This window comes from Arvicola amphibius, chromosome 4 (genome assembly GCF_903992535.2).
Source record: "Arvicola amphibius chromosome 4, mArvAmp1.2, whole genome shotgun sequence".
Taxonomy (NCBI): Eukaryota; Metazoa; Chordata; class Mammalia; order Rodentia; family Cricetidae; genus Arvicola; species Arvicola amphibius.
Genome location: NC_052050.1, coordinates 35,823,797 through 35,840,607, shown reverse-complemented (window position 1 = coordinate 35,840,607; position 16,811 = coordinate 35,823,797). Strand labels below are relative to the sequence as shown.

At 41.9% G+C, this 16,811-nt stretch overlaps 1 protein-coding gene across 7 annotated transcripts in view; it reads left to right on the top strand.

Annotated features, from left to right (window-relative positions):
• The window catches only part of Bcas3 (BCAS3 microtubule associated cell migration factor), a 485,118-nt gene that overhangs the window by 63,058 nt on the left and 405,249 nt on the right, over nt 1-16,811 (top strand). For all 7 annotated transcript variants that reach the window (XM_042055034.1, XM_042055036.1, XM_042055035.1 and 4 more), the window contains exon 7: nt 177-249. In XM_042055034.1, coding sequence (XP_041910968.1) covers nt 177-249 — 73 coding nt within the window. The remainder of the gene's footprint in view (nt 1-176; nt 250-16,811) is intronic.

The following is a 16,811-nucleotide window of genomic DNA, read 5'->3' as shown; positions in this document are numbered from 1 at the left end:
TTGTGTATATATGAATGTAAACACAAACATTCACAAACTTGTTTAGTACATGGTAGACTAGGGATTTCACACTGCTCTATTCCATCCTCTGTTGTAAATATTTTTAAATAATGGCAAATATACAATATCCATGAATTTCTCAAAACGTACTTTTTTTGTCTTATGCTCTCTTACAGGTGCTCAAAAATGTGATAACTTTGCTGAGAAAAGACCTCTTCTTGGTGTTTGTAAGAGCATTGGATCTTCGGGGTAAGGACGTTTAAATTGAAACTTTGACACCTGTAGCATTTGTTGTGACATTTTTACCTACTCTTTTTTCCTGTGCTGTGGTGCTGAATCAGATGAAGGCAGTGATAAAAGGCCATGGCTGTCAGCATCATGGAAAGTGTTATTGAATTTACGCATTTGTAGTGTTGTATTAATACCAATGCCCCCACTGCAGAAGTTGCTATCGTGTGGTCATAATTGATGCTGTGGCTTGTGTCTGATGTAACTCTAAAGGTATTGCTTGGTTTTCTCACTAATTCCTTATAATACCATGAAAAGATACCATTTTCCTTCTTAATTGACACATTCAAAGAACAGATTTGCTGACCTCACATGGGTTGATTGAGTGTCAGGGACACTCAACTGCTGTGTGTTCACACTAGTTTCTATGAATGAGGGGTGCTATTTTCTGGTTTTATCTGTTTCTTCCATGTATTAAATGTTAATCGTAGTCTTCCTGGTGAATTATAATTTCCCAGTTATCCATTGTGTGCCCTGCATTTTAACTGTTTGCATAATTCCAGTTAGGAATATGTTTAGTGAGCTGCAGTGTTGTGCACAGTCACTCTGTCTAGATAGGCAGCCCGGGTAGTGTAATGTTTCCATGATGCTCTAGTGACCTACATTCTTTGTAGTTTTGACATTCTTTCAAAGTATCTTTTAAAATAATGATTGCAGGTAGCCACGTTGTCCACTTGAACTCTTCGTTGAAACAAAGTTGAGAAGTGATTGTTCTTGTGTTCCTTTGTTGATAGGGAAGGTGACCTGATGGGTATTAGGCAGGCAGCTGGTAGCTGCCGCCACGTGCTTTCAACCATGGTGTACACTTTAGTTATGGAACTTTGGAAAAGGAAGATCTTTTTAATGACATATATTTAGGTCATGGAGCTATATCCACCCAGAATAAAACAATTCTATGTGTAGGTTTTGCTTGCGTGCATGTCTATCTGTGGACCACTTGTGTACCCAGGTCCCAGAGCTTCTGGATTTGAGCTACAGTTATATATGGTTGTGAGCTTCCATATGGGTCCTGGGGAATTGAATCTGGGTCTTCTGTTAGGGCAGCCAGTGCTTTTAGAGAACCATAGAGCCATCTCTCTAGCCCCTAATCCCTTTTGAGACACGTTTTTACTTTGTAGTTTAGTCTGGCCCATAAAGGCTTCATGCCATAAACCACTGGGTGTTGGGCTTATAGACTTGAGCCATCATACTTAGCCAAATCATGTTGTCTTGATTATTACTACTTATGAATATAGTTTGGCTTCATGAAATGTGTGTTAGGGTTTGCTGTAAGAACAGTACTGATAATAAATACAAACTGGACAGTGTGGCTCTCTCATACTGGGAAGGCTGAGAAGTCAGTATGTGGGTCTACCAGCAGTCTCAGTTTGGTGCTGAGGGCTTCAAGGATTTCTGGAGAGCCAGGGTCTTCAAGTCCAGGTGGAAGGCCCAAGAAGCTGCCATCCTGTGTCAGTTAATGATAGCTGCCACAATAGCAGAAACAGGACAGATGAGTTCACCTGGGAGGGCAAAGGCAATCACAAAACAAAACTGCTTTGTTTCTTTGCCTCCATCTTTGCTGGGCTGCCCCTAAAAGGTACTGCACACAGTTAAAGTGGGTCTTCTAGTGTCAAATAACCTGACTGAGAAAATTCTTCACAGGCCTACTTTGTGGCCTGACTTTAGTTGATTCCAGTTCCCGTCAAGTTGCTAGTGACGATCAACCTTTACAAGTCAGCCACCCTTGTCAGTTTGACACACAATCACCTTTCCTTGTGTCATGCTTAATTTCCAACTGACAGCAATAAAAATATCATAACTTTCTAATGTGATATATCTATCTCAGGTACAACTGCTAATGTGTAATTTTCCTATACAGTAGACATGGTATCATGAAGAATTCTTAGTCTTTTAGTATTGAAAGCCCAATATGGAAACATAAATTTAGAATGCTTTACTGTCACCATCAATGTTACATTACATGATAAAGAGATGGAGGAAATAAAACACATCTGTTTAACATTCTTAATAAACCAGGACAAAAATCGTTCCTTGAAATTACAGTCCTCATTTCCGTAACTGGTCACATGGCTGGTCCTTCCATCTGACATCCTCTATTACCCATTCTGTATTTCCTCCACATCCAGCAAGAACCTCACAGGGCTTGGTTCTTTGCCTGTAGGGTGACTGTACTTTTACTCCTGAAGTGCCGGGGCCACTTTTCTTGCCTGGTGTGTGTAGTTCTAGTTTACCACTGACATAAACCACAGGCCGTGGTAACACCAAGAGATGTTCTAAAGGATCCCCGAGTCTCTAGACATAGTCTTCCCTATCTCCAATGTGTAGAAGCAGTCCATTTTCCCGCTGAGGTTTTGAATCCATCACCCTCTAAACATCAGGAACCCAAAGTGAACTGGGAAAATTCTTAGCTTTCTTTGGAGTAGAGTGTTTTCTGTGTCTCCTGGCAGGAGTACTCCCCCATAACCAAAACTTATATTCCAGCAGAGCATACAGTAGTGGGAACTTGAAATAAACATTCTCTTTGTGTGTCTTTGGGGTGATGGTGAGTGGTACCATTTCCATTTTCTCCCCTGTCCTAGATCTGTTAATACTGGCTGTCAGAGAAACAATGATATCTACTGCTTATTGATTCAAAGTATGTAGAGACTTCTGGAGAACCCTACCTTGGTTCTTTAGGCTACTGCTACCTAATTTTTTATTTTATTTTTAAAGATACTGTCTTTGCATGTACTTCTGACTGGCCTGGAACTTGATAGGTAGACCAGGCTGGCTTCGCAGAGATCTGCCTGCCTCTGCCTCCTGAGTGCCATCATATTCAGCCCCTAATTAGTTTTGTAAGTATGTCTTCACAATTCTGTGGTTCAGTCTAGCTACTTCAGCGTGTTGGGGAACGTGGTAAGATCAATGAATTCTGTGACCATAAGCACACGGTCACACTTCTTTGGGTTGGCTGTGAAATAGTGTTGTGTAGGTGGAGAAGCCATCCTGCAAGTCCATGGAAGACAGTATTGGAGGAAGTATTATGTGTAGGTATTGCTAAAATTCCTTCTCTGGGGAATACATAAAGCACTGTTTCCTTCCAGGGTCTCAGTGATAAACTGAGGGACAATTCTACCAAAATTTATGCCTGGCAACCTTCTTTCAGAACCTCACAGCCAGGGGCTGCTTACAGGGGTGTAGGCACTATTTGCCCAACTGGCCACACCTTGAAAGCCTTACTCAACAGGGATGAGGCATTCCCCACAGTCCCTTAGGTCGAGCACCAGTTCTAGTCTTTTCTGTCCTCTATTATGGCTCATTCTCCTGGCCAAGATAACTGTTGCCAGATGGTGGGAGCAACTGGTTACTAAGGTGTGACCTTATATGCTACCCTGTGCCTGCTGTTCAGAGAATGTTGTAAGGAGTCTTTCTCTGTCCCTCCAACCACTCCCACTTAACGACACAAGAGATTTAATTATGAAAGCTTGTCTTTACCTCAAGCCTGTTTTAACTAACTATTATAACTTAAATTAGCCCATTTCTATTAATCTACGCCGTTGCGTACCACACATCCTTCTTCCTCGTGTCTCTCTCAAGTCCTCTTCCTTTCTCTCTTATTATGTCCCAGAAGCTCTTATTATGTCTCCCGCCTAGCTGTTGGCAGCTCAGTTTTTATTACACCCATTGCAGCAATAATACCTTCACACAGAACACAGATGTCCCACAACCGGGTGTAAAGTATTAACTAGTCCAGCTGGCATGATTTTTTTGCACAGGGAAACAGATGAACTCCCCAACATGGAGGCTGCTTCTCTTGAAGGACAGTCACTCATGACAGCTCTTAAGGCAGACCTATAACGATAAAAGTGTCTGTTTCATTGTGGATATGGTCCTGTGTAGTCACCTACCCCCAGGTTGCTGGCTGGCCATTCCGGGAATGGTGCTCTATCAAGCTCACTGCCTGTCTCTGTTGCTGAAAGATTTTACCCTGAGCAGCAGCTACAGTTGGGTCAGCCTAGGTGAGTGGTTATCCATATTGTTGAGCCCATGCATAGCCTTCTTCCCAGCACCTAGGATTCACTTTGTTCATGGGCCTTTGGGCTGTGGCAAAGATGGCTGGGAAAAGAGTCTAACTGTGCACTGAAAGGGTTGTCCTGTCTCCTTGATTGTTGATCTCCTTCTCTGCTAACATCTTATGATGTGAATTTACATGGGACACAAATCCCTTTTCCCTTTTTGCCCATTGTGTAGAGATCTGTCTGCACACCTCTACCCCAAACACTGTTCTCACCAGCTTCCATGCCTGAGTCTTCTATGTCCCTGAATCCAGCGAAACCAAGCTAAATGTACCACCATGTGCACTGCCCAGTGTTCTCCCCTGTAAAGTAAGCCTTTCAGGGCTGTCCCAGAAAGTGGATGTCAGTGCTTCCCTTGTCCACTTTTGGGTGATGCCTGCATACCATTTAGGGTGGTTCATAACCCAGGCTTTGGTCTTCTTCATGCTCATGAGACAACCATAGGGCACCCCATGCTTGGAGACAATATGACAGGAACCAGAACCGCAGGCAGTAACTACAGCCACCACGGCGTAGATAGCCAGGCGTGGCAGAGCAGTGGCAGGCCAGCAGCAGCAGCAAAGCTGCTCTCTTTCTTTGACCTCCTTTATTGGTGTTGCCATTGGAAGGGGCGTCCACATTTTGGGTGGGTCTTCTCACTTCAAATAACCTGATTAATTAAATTCCTCACAGGTGCGCCCTGCAGCTTGCCTTTTAGTTGATTCCAGATCCAGTTAAGTTGAGGATCATTGCATTTCTTGAAGTATTAACTTCTTTTTGTTGTTGCTATTAAAAAAATGGGCTTTGGGGAGTTTACTTAGTATGAAGCATTATGTCAGGTCCAGAAGGATTCAAAAGCTAAAAAAACCAATCCCTTTCCCAAAGACATAAGAATGTTATGTCAAATCCAAAGCAGAACATGTGCGTAGACCTGGGATTTTGACATGTGGAGGAGCCGAGAGAAGGGAGAGGTGGGTGAAGGTGCTGTAATGATGGAGGCCCCCAGAAAGGAGCAGCCGCGGCTGGGCCTTCGGAGAAAGTCTGCGGTAGATGCAGAACACTTCTGTAGAGGGTCACAGCATTGCAGGTAGAGAACAGCAGAGTAAACGGATTAAATGACTGGAGAACAGCCATCTGCAGAGCGGGTGGAAACAGCCGTGGTCGGGAAGTCAACAGAGGCACCAGAGTCTGAGCTGGGTTTAGGCTTGAGCAGCTGCCAGACTTTGTACAACAGTGGGATTGGGGGGGATTCATGCCTGCAGCTTCTCCCATCCCTCTGGTGAGTGAACAGGTTCTTCCAGGCCCCTTCTCCTCAGCTTGAAGTGTCTGGTGTTTCCCAACCCTGGAAACATTGTTGACGAAAGTTCCTGACTTCTGGGCCTGGGGTACCCAGAGCCCAAGGCTTGTGCAGTTTGTGGCTGTCACTCATGGAGGCTTCATGAATGTGTAGAAGAGGCATGCATACAGGGGTTGAGGGCTAAGAACAACATAGGAGAACAGAAAAAGCATGAGTGTGTAGATGCTTTGGCAAGGTGCGGTGTTGACTTATGAGTTCTTGAGCAAACCCTCCTTTGGCTCTTTAGTTAGTTACACGCGAGGCAATTTCCTGAAAGCCAGGCCTTAATATAAAGCAAGAATAACATCCCTGAGTGTTTCAAGTTGTTAAATCTTGCAAAGACTTCAAAGTAAGTTAATCTAAAAATTAAATGAACTGCATCAAACATTTAAAGTAGCAGTCACTCAACATATCTCAAAAAGAAGTTATAAATTATAGAATAAACTCATGAGAGTAACCCAGCACCATATTCAAAGTAGCTCAGAAAAGCAAAGAGGCTTGATAACTTACAAGGGAGCTGAAAGGGACTTTGGACTCCAGGGAACATGGGGAACGTACTGTAATTAATTCAAAATTGTAAAGCTTTTGCTTTACAGATGTTTATAGGCACATAAGTGTGAGTGTGTGTGTGTGTGTGTGTGCATGATTCAGCGCCAATGAAGCTTTGTCTTCCTTTCTAATTTTAATAATTTATTTTTATTGTATATACATTGGTGTTTTTCCAGCACGTATGCCTGTGTGAGGGTTTTGAATCTCCTGGAACTGGAGTTACAGCCAGGCAGGAGTTTCCATATGGGTGCCGGGATTTCAACCTGGTTCTTCCGGAAGAGCAGCCACTGATCCTAACCACAAAGCCACCTCTCCATCTCCTTCCTTTCCAATTCGAAAAGTATTTTCCTTTTCTTATGAACCCTGCCAACTCTGAATGAAGGATTTGTTTTTAGAAAATTTATTTATGAAAGAATCACTTTGTCATAAGATAATATCATAGAGGAAGAGTCATGGATTATTTGTCATGGTAATTTACTGAGGAGTGAACTGAGGATAGACAAGCCTCTCAGAGACCTTCAGAGAAATAGAATCAGCAATGTAACCTTTTGATTTGAGGAGTATTGCACATTAAACATGAGTGCTGTTATCTGTTAAGATGGCAGGGCACACTTGCAGGGGTGTATCCCTGTGTGGGTCCCTGTAGGGTGTGATGGCTGTCTCCCTTTGGAGGTGTTTGGTTCTCTGTAATTAGTACTTGGGAGCTGCCTCATGTCCATGGTGGGAACTGAACTCAGGTCCTCTGGAAGAACACCAAGTACTTTAATGAATGGCTTAAGATCTGTAGCTCATGTTGGCCTTGAATTCAGGTTGACCCTACTGTTTCAGCCTCCTGAGCTCCTTAATAAAGGTCATGTTAATTAGAAGTTGGAGGAAATTACTTGGGATAAAGGAATGTGGCTTTTCTTTTTTGCCATGAAATGCCAATTACAAACAATTCCTGCCACTTTGAATGCTTGAGTTGTGTTTGTGAGGTCTGATGGAATCACAGATTAGATTGTGTTACTTCTGCGGGCAACAAAACAAGACATTCCCACTGGTTTTCGCAGCTTATAGATAAGAGGCCTTGCGCAGGGCTGCAGACCTTCCACTGCCCTTTCTGGGGTCCTCCAGGCCTCTTGCGGGCACTCTTAACTTTTCTCTCAGCTCTTCCTCTTGGTTCACATAGTTTTTGGTGTAGCATAGATGTCAACCACTAGCGTGGAGGTCCTGAGTGGGACTGGTCAGCAGATTCCCGTGGGTGGTTTGAGACCCCTGGACTCTAGTACAAGGCTGCAGAGCGAGGGGTTTAGCTCGGTTCAAGACTCCGCATTCTGCCCTTAGTATTGGTGAGGAGATGTCTGTCTGGAAAGAGGAGGAGATGAGGTCACAATGTGACAGAACAAGAGACCTTCAAAAACAAACCTCGAGGAAACTTGGCTTTGTTGTAACCGAACCAGTATTTAATGTTTGGAATTTTCTTTGGGGCTTGTAGCTATGCTGTGGAAAGTTTGTCAATTGGGTGCAAAGCCCTAGATTTGATCCCTGGCATCTCAAACAGCAACAAACAAGACTTCTATAGTAGTAAATTACTAAATAATCAAATAATTCTTTCTTATTTTAGATTAAAGATGATTAAATGGTAAAGTCTTTGCCAGTGTTAAAGAGTGTCTTGCATAGTAAATGTGAAACACTTCTAGGGTTGTGTGACCTTTGACCCTCAAGTCATCTTAGAAGAGATGTGACCCTGTTAATGTGACAGTGGATATCAGGAAATCTTGAGAAAATAAAGTGACACTATTTCTTTTTCTCATGTGGATACAGATTGTTTTTCTATATCTTGTATTAAACAAGAGCCACTAGCATAAATGTATATGTACAGGATTAATCATGACCAAAGTTCCCTTCGTCGTGCAGGGTAAGACAGAGAGCCAGGACCCCATACACTTGACTTATTGTTAATGTAGTTCTACAACACCCAGTGGGCAGTCAGATGTATGAGTGGTGTGTAAACTTATAGTGCATTGTTATGCCACATTGTAGCTAAATTAATGCATTTGTTTATTTAAAATTTACATTATATAGGGGCTGGAGAGATGGCTCAGCGGTTAAGAGCACTGACTGCTCTTCCAGAGGACCCGGGTTCAATTCCCAGCACCCACATGGCAGCTCACAACTGTCTGAAAATGCAGTTCCACGAGATCTGACACCTTCACACCAATGTACATAAAGTTAAATAAATCATTTTTTTAAAAAAAAAAATTACATTATATGCACACCTAAGTAGTTTGCTCAAATATCCTACCAAAATACTTGCTAGTGATCAAACAATAAGAATTTTGTTGCTATTTTTAAAATTTTTAAGATTTATATATCTTATTTTAGTGTATATATGTGTATCATAAATTATCTCTGGTAACTGTGGAGGTCAGAAGAGGATCTCCTGGAACTGGATTTTGAGCTCTTAACTGCTGAGCCATCTCTTCAGCATTGGCTTTATTTTTTAAAGGTCTGTTTCACTTGCTTTAATATGATAATATAGCCGGGCAGTGGTGGTGGATGCTTTTAATCTCAGCACCTGGGAGGCAGAGGCAGGTGGATCTCTGTGAGTTCGAGGCCAGCCTGCTCTACAAGAGCTAGTGCCAGGACAGGCTCAAAGCTACAGCAAAATATTGTCTCGAAAAACCAGAAAAAAAAAATCCTGAGAATCTGTGCTTTTTTTAGACTCAGCTAGATCAGATAGTATACTCACATTGGATATTTTCAGGGTGGTTTAATTGAAATCAAATCTATAGAGTGAGTCTGTCAGTGAAGGAGAACTACTGTTGGCAGAGGTTTCTGTTCTGCCCAGTCCCGCAGCCATTCAGTTCCAAAGAAACACACAGAGGCTTGCATTAATTATAAACTGGTTGGCCTATTAGCTCAGGCTTCCTTTTAATTAACTCTTATTTCTTACATCTTGTCTGTGTTCGCCACGTGGCTTGGCAGCTTTTATCAGTGAGGCATTCTCATCACCTTTTCGTCCCTTTAGAACACGGTCTTTCTTGCCCTTTCTGCCTGGTGTGTCCTGTGTGGTTGCAGGTCAGCCGTCTTCCGACACCTGTGTCTACCTTCTTACTCTCCTGGCATTACAGAGTTGAGCCACTGCTTACCTGTTTATTTATTTTGTGAAGTAGGTTCTAGGGATTGAACTCAGATTTGAGTAAAGACGCCTTTGTAATGGCACAGCAGATGCTGACCTTCAGTAGGAGTCTTGTTTTCAGTTCCTCTTTATTCCTGTTCTACAGTTTTCTTCACGTACAGGTTTAATCTAAAGTTGGTCCTTTATAACCTTCATTCTCTTGAACTGTGAGGCTGGATCTCTAGGATTAATAGAAACAATGATGTCTTTATAGGAAAGATGTAGACATGAATTTGTAGATGAAGAACCAGTGTATTTGATAGCTCTTGGTCTCAGGACCCTCCATGGAAAAGAGGTACTGATCCAGGAATACCGTGATGATTAAGTGAGGCAATGTTTTCACTACAGTCTGGTACGTATTAGGTGCGTCTTATACTAATTTATTTGAATTGGGGAGATAGGAAGAGCAGACAGTGAACACTAGCAAGAATTCTCTTCCCGTGTCTCGATGTAGTTATCTGATTTGGGGGTTGGGATAAAAGCTTGTACTTTTATTTTATTTTATTATTTTATTTTTTATTTTATTTTATTTTTTAGCTTGTACTTTTTTTGGGAGCGTGGCTGTGCTCTAGCTTTGCCAGTCCTCAGGGACTAAGCTAGACTGCACTTAGGGGTCTTTCCTTCCTCTGAAAAAGTGTAATTTGTTTATATTCCCTACAGAAGCTGTTGTATAATGCCATATATACATATATATGTATATATATATATACATATATATCTTCATTGAGGCATAATTGAAACATGATTATCTGTACATACATAATGTGTGCAGTTTGATACATTTTGACATCTGTATATACCCGTGAAACCATCAGTCCAATCAAGATAATGAGCATAGCCATCCCCCAATATCATTCTCATGCCCAGCTGTAATGGATCCTTGCACGTCCCTTGGTAGAAGAGGCTCACTTCGAGGTAGTAAGGCTCAGAATAGCACTGGAGTCTTGACTTAGTAATAAATTTTAGGATACTTTGCTGTTGTCTAGTTTAAGGTAACTTCAATGAGTGGTTAAAAATATAAAAGTAAGCATCCTGAGTTCCGTGTTCCCTTCCGCTCCATGACCTAAAGGCCTTTTAAAAGCAAAGCTTTCCTTTTAGATGCAGTTCATAAAACTACTAAAGGGCTTGCAGTTCCACTGTGTAATCATTTCAAAACAACAGCTTTTTCAGCCACCAAAAAGGATGCAGTCTTGACATTTAAATAGAAAACAGATTGAGTTTTTGGCTGATATTGCAATGCTGGTTTAAATGTTGGTTCAGTCAACTTCAGGCTTAGATTACAAGATTTGCAAATTAAAGGAAACCAAAAGGGAAGGAACATCTGCATAGATTCTGACTTTGTGGAATTCTACCCAGGCACGCTTACTCTCAGAACAGAGAGAGCATGTGTGCAGAAAATCACCACGCAGAGATCACTGTTGTGCTGTGATTATCTTAAAGATGAAGTAGGCAAGACCTGCAGTTAGCGTGACGATCACGAGATTTTCACAGGGCTGTTTTAAAGCCATATTCTAGGAAGATTAGGGGTGTGTGTGTGTGTGTGTGTGTGTGTGTGTGTGTCTTGAGGTAAAGTCGCTCTGTGGTGTCCTGCTTGTCTTGAACTCCCAGATTCTAGTTTTCCCTTGCTTCAACCTCTTGAATAGCTGGAGCAACGGGAGCACCCGCAGCGTCACTCCCCGCAAGATCTTGTGTTGATATAGTGAATGGTATTTAACCAGAATAAAAGCTTTCCAAATGTCACTAATTGTGTTACTTGATGATTTTATTGTATTAGAGAACTGGGGTTTTGAGGAAGGTAATTTGCTTTAACTAAGGTTGAAATCTGTTATAATCAAAGACTATATGGATGTAATTTACTGAGTAAATTATAACATAGACACAGTAAAATTTAAGGAATCTTTGTCTGCTACTGGGTTAATCATACATTATGTATATGATTTTAAGATGTTTGTTATAGGTCACCTAGCATGCCATTTAGATAGCAGTCTCAGAGAGCTGCCTGAATCAAACGTCGTTCCGCACGTTTATTCTAAGGGGTTTTTGATGTTGCTTCATGGCACAGTGGGTACTCTATCATCTGTTCCTCCACTAGTAAGGCAAGGCATTTTTTCCAAATGGGAAGAAGCAAAGGCTGTCCCCACAGTCACTTGGCAGTTTCTTTTGATAGTTCTGCGGTTGGGTAGGTGAAGGGATGTGGCTTCTATGATGGATAGCATCAGGGTGTTGATAGACATTCTATAAAGTGCAGATTAGCCTTTGACAACAACTATAAGTTTCATTAGAGTTAAGTAAAGACACCCTGTTTTTGCAGGCAACAAGCTTTGTAGGAATAAAAGCTAATAGTGGCATGAGCCACTCTTCCTAGCTCTCAGGTACCATCTTTATTTTGTTTCCTCTGGTGACTCTGAGTACCACATGCCAAGCAAGTGTAAGTGTAAGTCAACTGCATCCCCAGCGTGCGCGCGAATGCATGCGCGCGTGTTCATTTCTGTTTGTTTGGCACTGGTAGCTAGGATCGGAATTGCTGTGCTATGCCTCTTTAGATATGTGCACGTAGTTTTATGTACTCCAGGAGCCTCTGCTGGTGAGAGTGGGCTTCTCATAGACGGGGCAGTGTGGTGCATGTGTGTACTCACCTCTCTTCCAGGAGGTTGCCATGCAACTCCGGGTTGCCATGGAACACCATTTCCCCGTTTGTAGTCACTTAGAGTCGTCAGACTTTTGCTCGCTCTCCGTTTTCCAGCTGCTGAACAATGTCAATTAGTGTCTCTTTCAGTTTGAGAAATGTCAGCTAAACTGTAATAGCGCAAAACAAGATTTTGTGGCAGAGGTCTGGTTGGAACAGATCCTAGAGGGCGGCAGAAGTCCTTGATGTCATCGAGCTCATGCGTGGGGAAAAAGGTCAGAGAGGAAGGCCCTGAATAGTCATTTTGTTGGAAGGGTAGGATCGTCTGGTGTGAAGTGGAGGAGGAATGTTTGACAGTGGTCAGAGCTGAGCTCTGCCTAGAGTGCCCTCGGGAACCCACTGTGTGCCCCCTGTGTGCAGGCTACTTTACATCAAGTACTTGGGCTTTTAAAAAAGGTTTCGTTTGTATTTTGTGTTTATTTTCCTGGAAAACAGTAATAACAGCTGTAATTCCATTCGAGGTATTGTTTTGTGTTCATAACAAGGTTATTATTTTACACACACACACACACACACACACACACACACACACAAATTGGATTCAAAGGTTACCACTGTTTCTATATCATTAAGGCAAATTTTAGATTTCTTTAAATTCATTGTTTCAGAAGGTATGAGATTAAGTTTTTGTCACTGATTTTTTTCCAATTTTTTTTTTGGGAGGGGGGGGGTTTCGAGACAGGGTTTCTCTGTGGCTTTGGAGCCTGTCCTGGAACTAGCTCTGTAGACCAGGCTGGTCTCGAACTCACAGAGATCCGCCTGCCTCTGCCTCCCGAGTGCTGGGATTAAAGGCGTGCGCCACCATCGCCCGGCTTGTCACTGATTTTTATACTGTCACCGAGGACTTAGATTGTATTAACACTTGTTTTTCAAACACCAAGTACAATGGGGCTTGAAGCAGTGAGCTGTACTGTTAGGGCTGGGAGGAGGCCCTCGTGGGGAGCAGTACACTGAATATGAACAGGGGCTGGGATTGTCCCGCAGGTTCTTCAGACTGAAAGTGTCTAGTATATTTACCACTCCCTTGACTGTAACAGCTCATATTTCTCTCTGTGAAAAATATGAAACACTGTAACAAACTGATGGTTTGAAATATCCTTTCTTCTTTGACTGTACAATCAAATTACTTCTGAATCTTTTTCATGAGAATTTGGAAGGACACTTTCTGAACAGATTGTCTACTTTGTTTCTTTCTTTGATAAGCAAATAGTAAAACTGGTTAGTCAGGACCAGAGAGCAGGATGAACAGCTGCAACACAGGTCTGTGAGTCACTCGTCAAACAGCAATTTCGGCAAAATGATAACACACCCATCTACCATGAAAGATAAAACTGCCGCGATTGCAGCCATTTTAAATTATTAAATGCTGTAAACGCCATAAAGTTAATTAGAAGAGGAACAAACTCTACAAAGATAAATGTGTTTTCAATATGATCTGTAGGGAGGGGTACAGTGACTGGAGAGGAAATTTATTTCTGGCAGGACTCTAGCCATGGAACTGTGGCTGAACTTTTTACCCTAATTACCTCCTGCTAATGCCTGCAGCGGTCTGGAATCAAAGTGGTGCTTCAGGCCCTGGAAATTCTCTGATGTGGCAAACGTTTGTTGTGTGAGGAGGGTTTCTTAAGAAAAAGCAGAATATTGTGACAGAATTAAAAAAAAAAATTTCTCAGTTACCACCCACCTCACTTGTTGCCTACAAAAATAGAGTAATTGTTTGCATCTGTGTCTTCCTTCCCCCTAAGAAATAACTGTTATAAATCAATGTGACAGAGAGCCAGGGAGCTGAGGCTTACCCGAGGTAGGTTTTTTTATTTTTTAATTTTTTTTCCTTTTTAAAGTTTCTTTTTTAATTTTAAGTTTAGGTATAAAAGTATGAAAAAGCTGTGTGTGTGTGTGTGTGTGTGTGTGTGTGTGCATGTGTGTGTCAAAAAGAAAGGGTCTGTCACCTTTAGAAGGAGAGTTTGGTCTTCAACCGTGCTTTACCTAGTGATTTCTGAGGACACTGTTAGTGTCAGACTGATAACAGTTCAGTTGCTGAATCCTCCATTTTCGTCCTCTGGTGACAGAGATGGAGCCGAGGAGTTGCTTCTGAGGGTCTTTCTCTAGTTTGAGGGCGCTCGTTAGTCTTGCGGAGGATTTCTGGCCTCCAGTCTACTGTGTGGAAGAACCATCTCCTCACTGAGAGCCTCTCTGTGCTGTGAGCCACACGCATGGTGCTCTCCTCTGTGTTTTGTGAGGCGTCTTCCCTGCTGTCTGGGCGTCTCTGTGGAGTGGGATCTCCAGCTGAGCCCTCAGCAATCTTCCTGAAGGAAGACCAAAGGCACTGTGGCTTGTTCGTGCCCAGCCATCCGCTCACGGTGTTAGAAACTTGCTTTGGCAGCCTTTTTTCTTATCCTGAAAGGATAGCTTTCATTTTTATAGCTGAGATGCTGTGAATTTTGTTCAGTCCTGGTCAATAAAGTGCATTTTTATTCCTCATAACAGAATACCAAATTTCTCTAAGGCTGTGCTGAGATCACATCCTTCTGTGATTAGGTTATGGTCACTAATTGCTCCAGTGTTACAGCGCTATTTTGCCCTGTGTATCCTTACACATTTGTGTCGCACCTGTGGCCACACATCTGCATTGTTTTATTTGTCAATGAGGGGTATTTTTTTGAACTGCCAAGTTTCTAATCACGTTACAAATAATTACTGTTTTTTTCCATATCTACACTAATAAAAACATGTCTTTGGTCCCAAGACAATGATATGTGTTCGCTTCTAATGAATTCCTTCAGAAACAACTGCTCATATTAAAGGCAGTACGCAGTTCACGTCTCCTTGCTGTTTGTCTTCCTGCCTTGTTCACTTGTACCTATCCCTGCCTGGAAGATCACATTCTTCATGTCTGTCTGTCCTGTGAAAACATCACAACTGCTCTTTAATTTCCATAAAAATTTTTAAATAATTATAAAATTACTTCTTTTAGACAATAATACTACATAAGCCTTGGTTGTTTTGGAACTAACTGTGTAGACCATGCTTGCTCATAGAGATCTGTCAGCTTCTGCCTGGGCTGCTGGGATTAAATTAGAAAACTGGAAGATATAACGAGTTCCTGTTTATCCTTCATCAGAGTTCCCCAATTATGTGAGTGGGGTATTCCTCAACAACAAATAGTGCTGTTCGGTAATACTGGTTCAAGTTCCAGAAACATTTAAAACAGTGTTATCATGGCATTGTGGAATAGACATTAAGAACGACCTCAGTATTCAGAAGGCTGAGGTTGGAAAATTAGGGGATTCAAGCCCAAATGGGAGACTCCGAGAAGAAGAAGTCAGTCAGTCCACCCGGCCCGTGTGCTGCTGCTTTACTGATAGTAAGAGGTCTTGAATCACGTCTAAAACAGAAGAAAGACATCAGTGGGCGAGACACAGTCTGGTCCTGGCCCATATATTTGTTTAAACAGTTAAGAATTTTTTTTATTTTTATGAATGTTTTGCCTGTATGTATGTCTGTGCACCACTTGTGTTCCTGGTGCTTGAAGGGACCCGTAGAAGGTGTTGGATCCCCTGCATGGAGTACAGATGCCTGTGAGCCACCATGTGGGTGAAGGGAATAGAAACTGGGTCTGCCCCAAGTTGTGTGTTAATTTCATTTATATTCAAATGTCACATACATCGATAGGTTCTGGATTTTGCAGTGACATGGAGTAACAAGTGTGTGCTGATTGCTCTGTAGTGGGTTATATTTGTGGTCCCTGAGCTTGCTTTGCAGAACTTGGTATAATTAATGGCTTTTGTTAGTTGAGCCAGACATGAATATTCTCATTTAAGCTTTATCATGTTTTTCATTTAACTGTGGAAATACAAGTCTGTCGATGAATGAAATGACGTCTCATTTTTATTTAAAATAATAGTGAAGCTCTTACAAATCTTCTTGCTTTTAGGGAAATAATTCTGAGCAAGATTCTGTGTCTATGTGTACGAGATTTCTTTCACTATAACCAATTTATATATTTTTATATGAATATATAGATGTGTATATATGATATACATATATCCATTAGTTTTCAGTGTTTCTTTATAATACCATAACTCCAGGTTTGTCTACTGGTATCCTCCTACCTGGTTGTGGTACACACCTGTGATTTCAGCACTCAGAAAGGAGCTTCATAGTGAGATCCTCACCTCTTAAACCTTAAGCTGAGAGGCAGTCATGTCTTAGTGCAGTGGTTCTCAACCTGTGGGTTGCAATTCTTTTGGGGGGTCACATATCACACATCATCAATATTAGATATTTATATTATGATTCATACAGTTATGAATAAGCAACGGAATAATTTTATGAGTTGGGTCACCATGACACGAGGAATTGTATTAGGGATGTTGAGAAGCATGTTAGACAAGTGTTGCCTGCTGGGCTTACATTCCTGGCTCTGTAATGTATTTCTTAGTTGTGAAGATGTAGAGGTGTGTAGAAGAGGGCCACTTGTTCTTCCCTGCCGCCCAGTGAGCTTAGGCCCGAAATAATCACACAGAAACTATATTAATTAAGTCACTGCTTGATCCATTAGCTCTAGCTTCTCATCAGCTAACTCTTACATCTTAATTTAAGCCATTTCTATTAATTTGTATATCGCCACATGGCAGTGGCTTACCGGCCAAGTTTCAGCATGTCTGACTCTGGCCGGCGCTCCATAGTGTCTCTCCGACTCCATGCCCTCCCCATCCCCCAGCATTTGTTCTACCTAAGTTCTACCTTGCTTTAGGT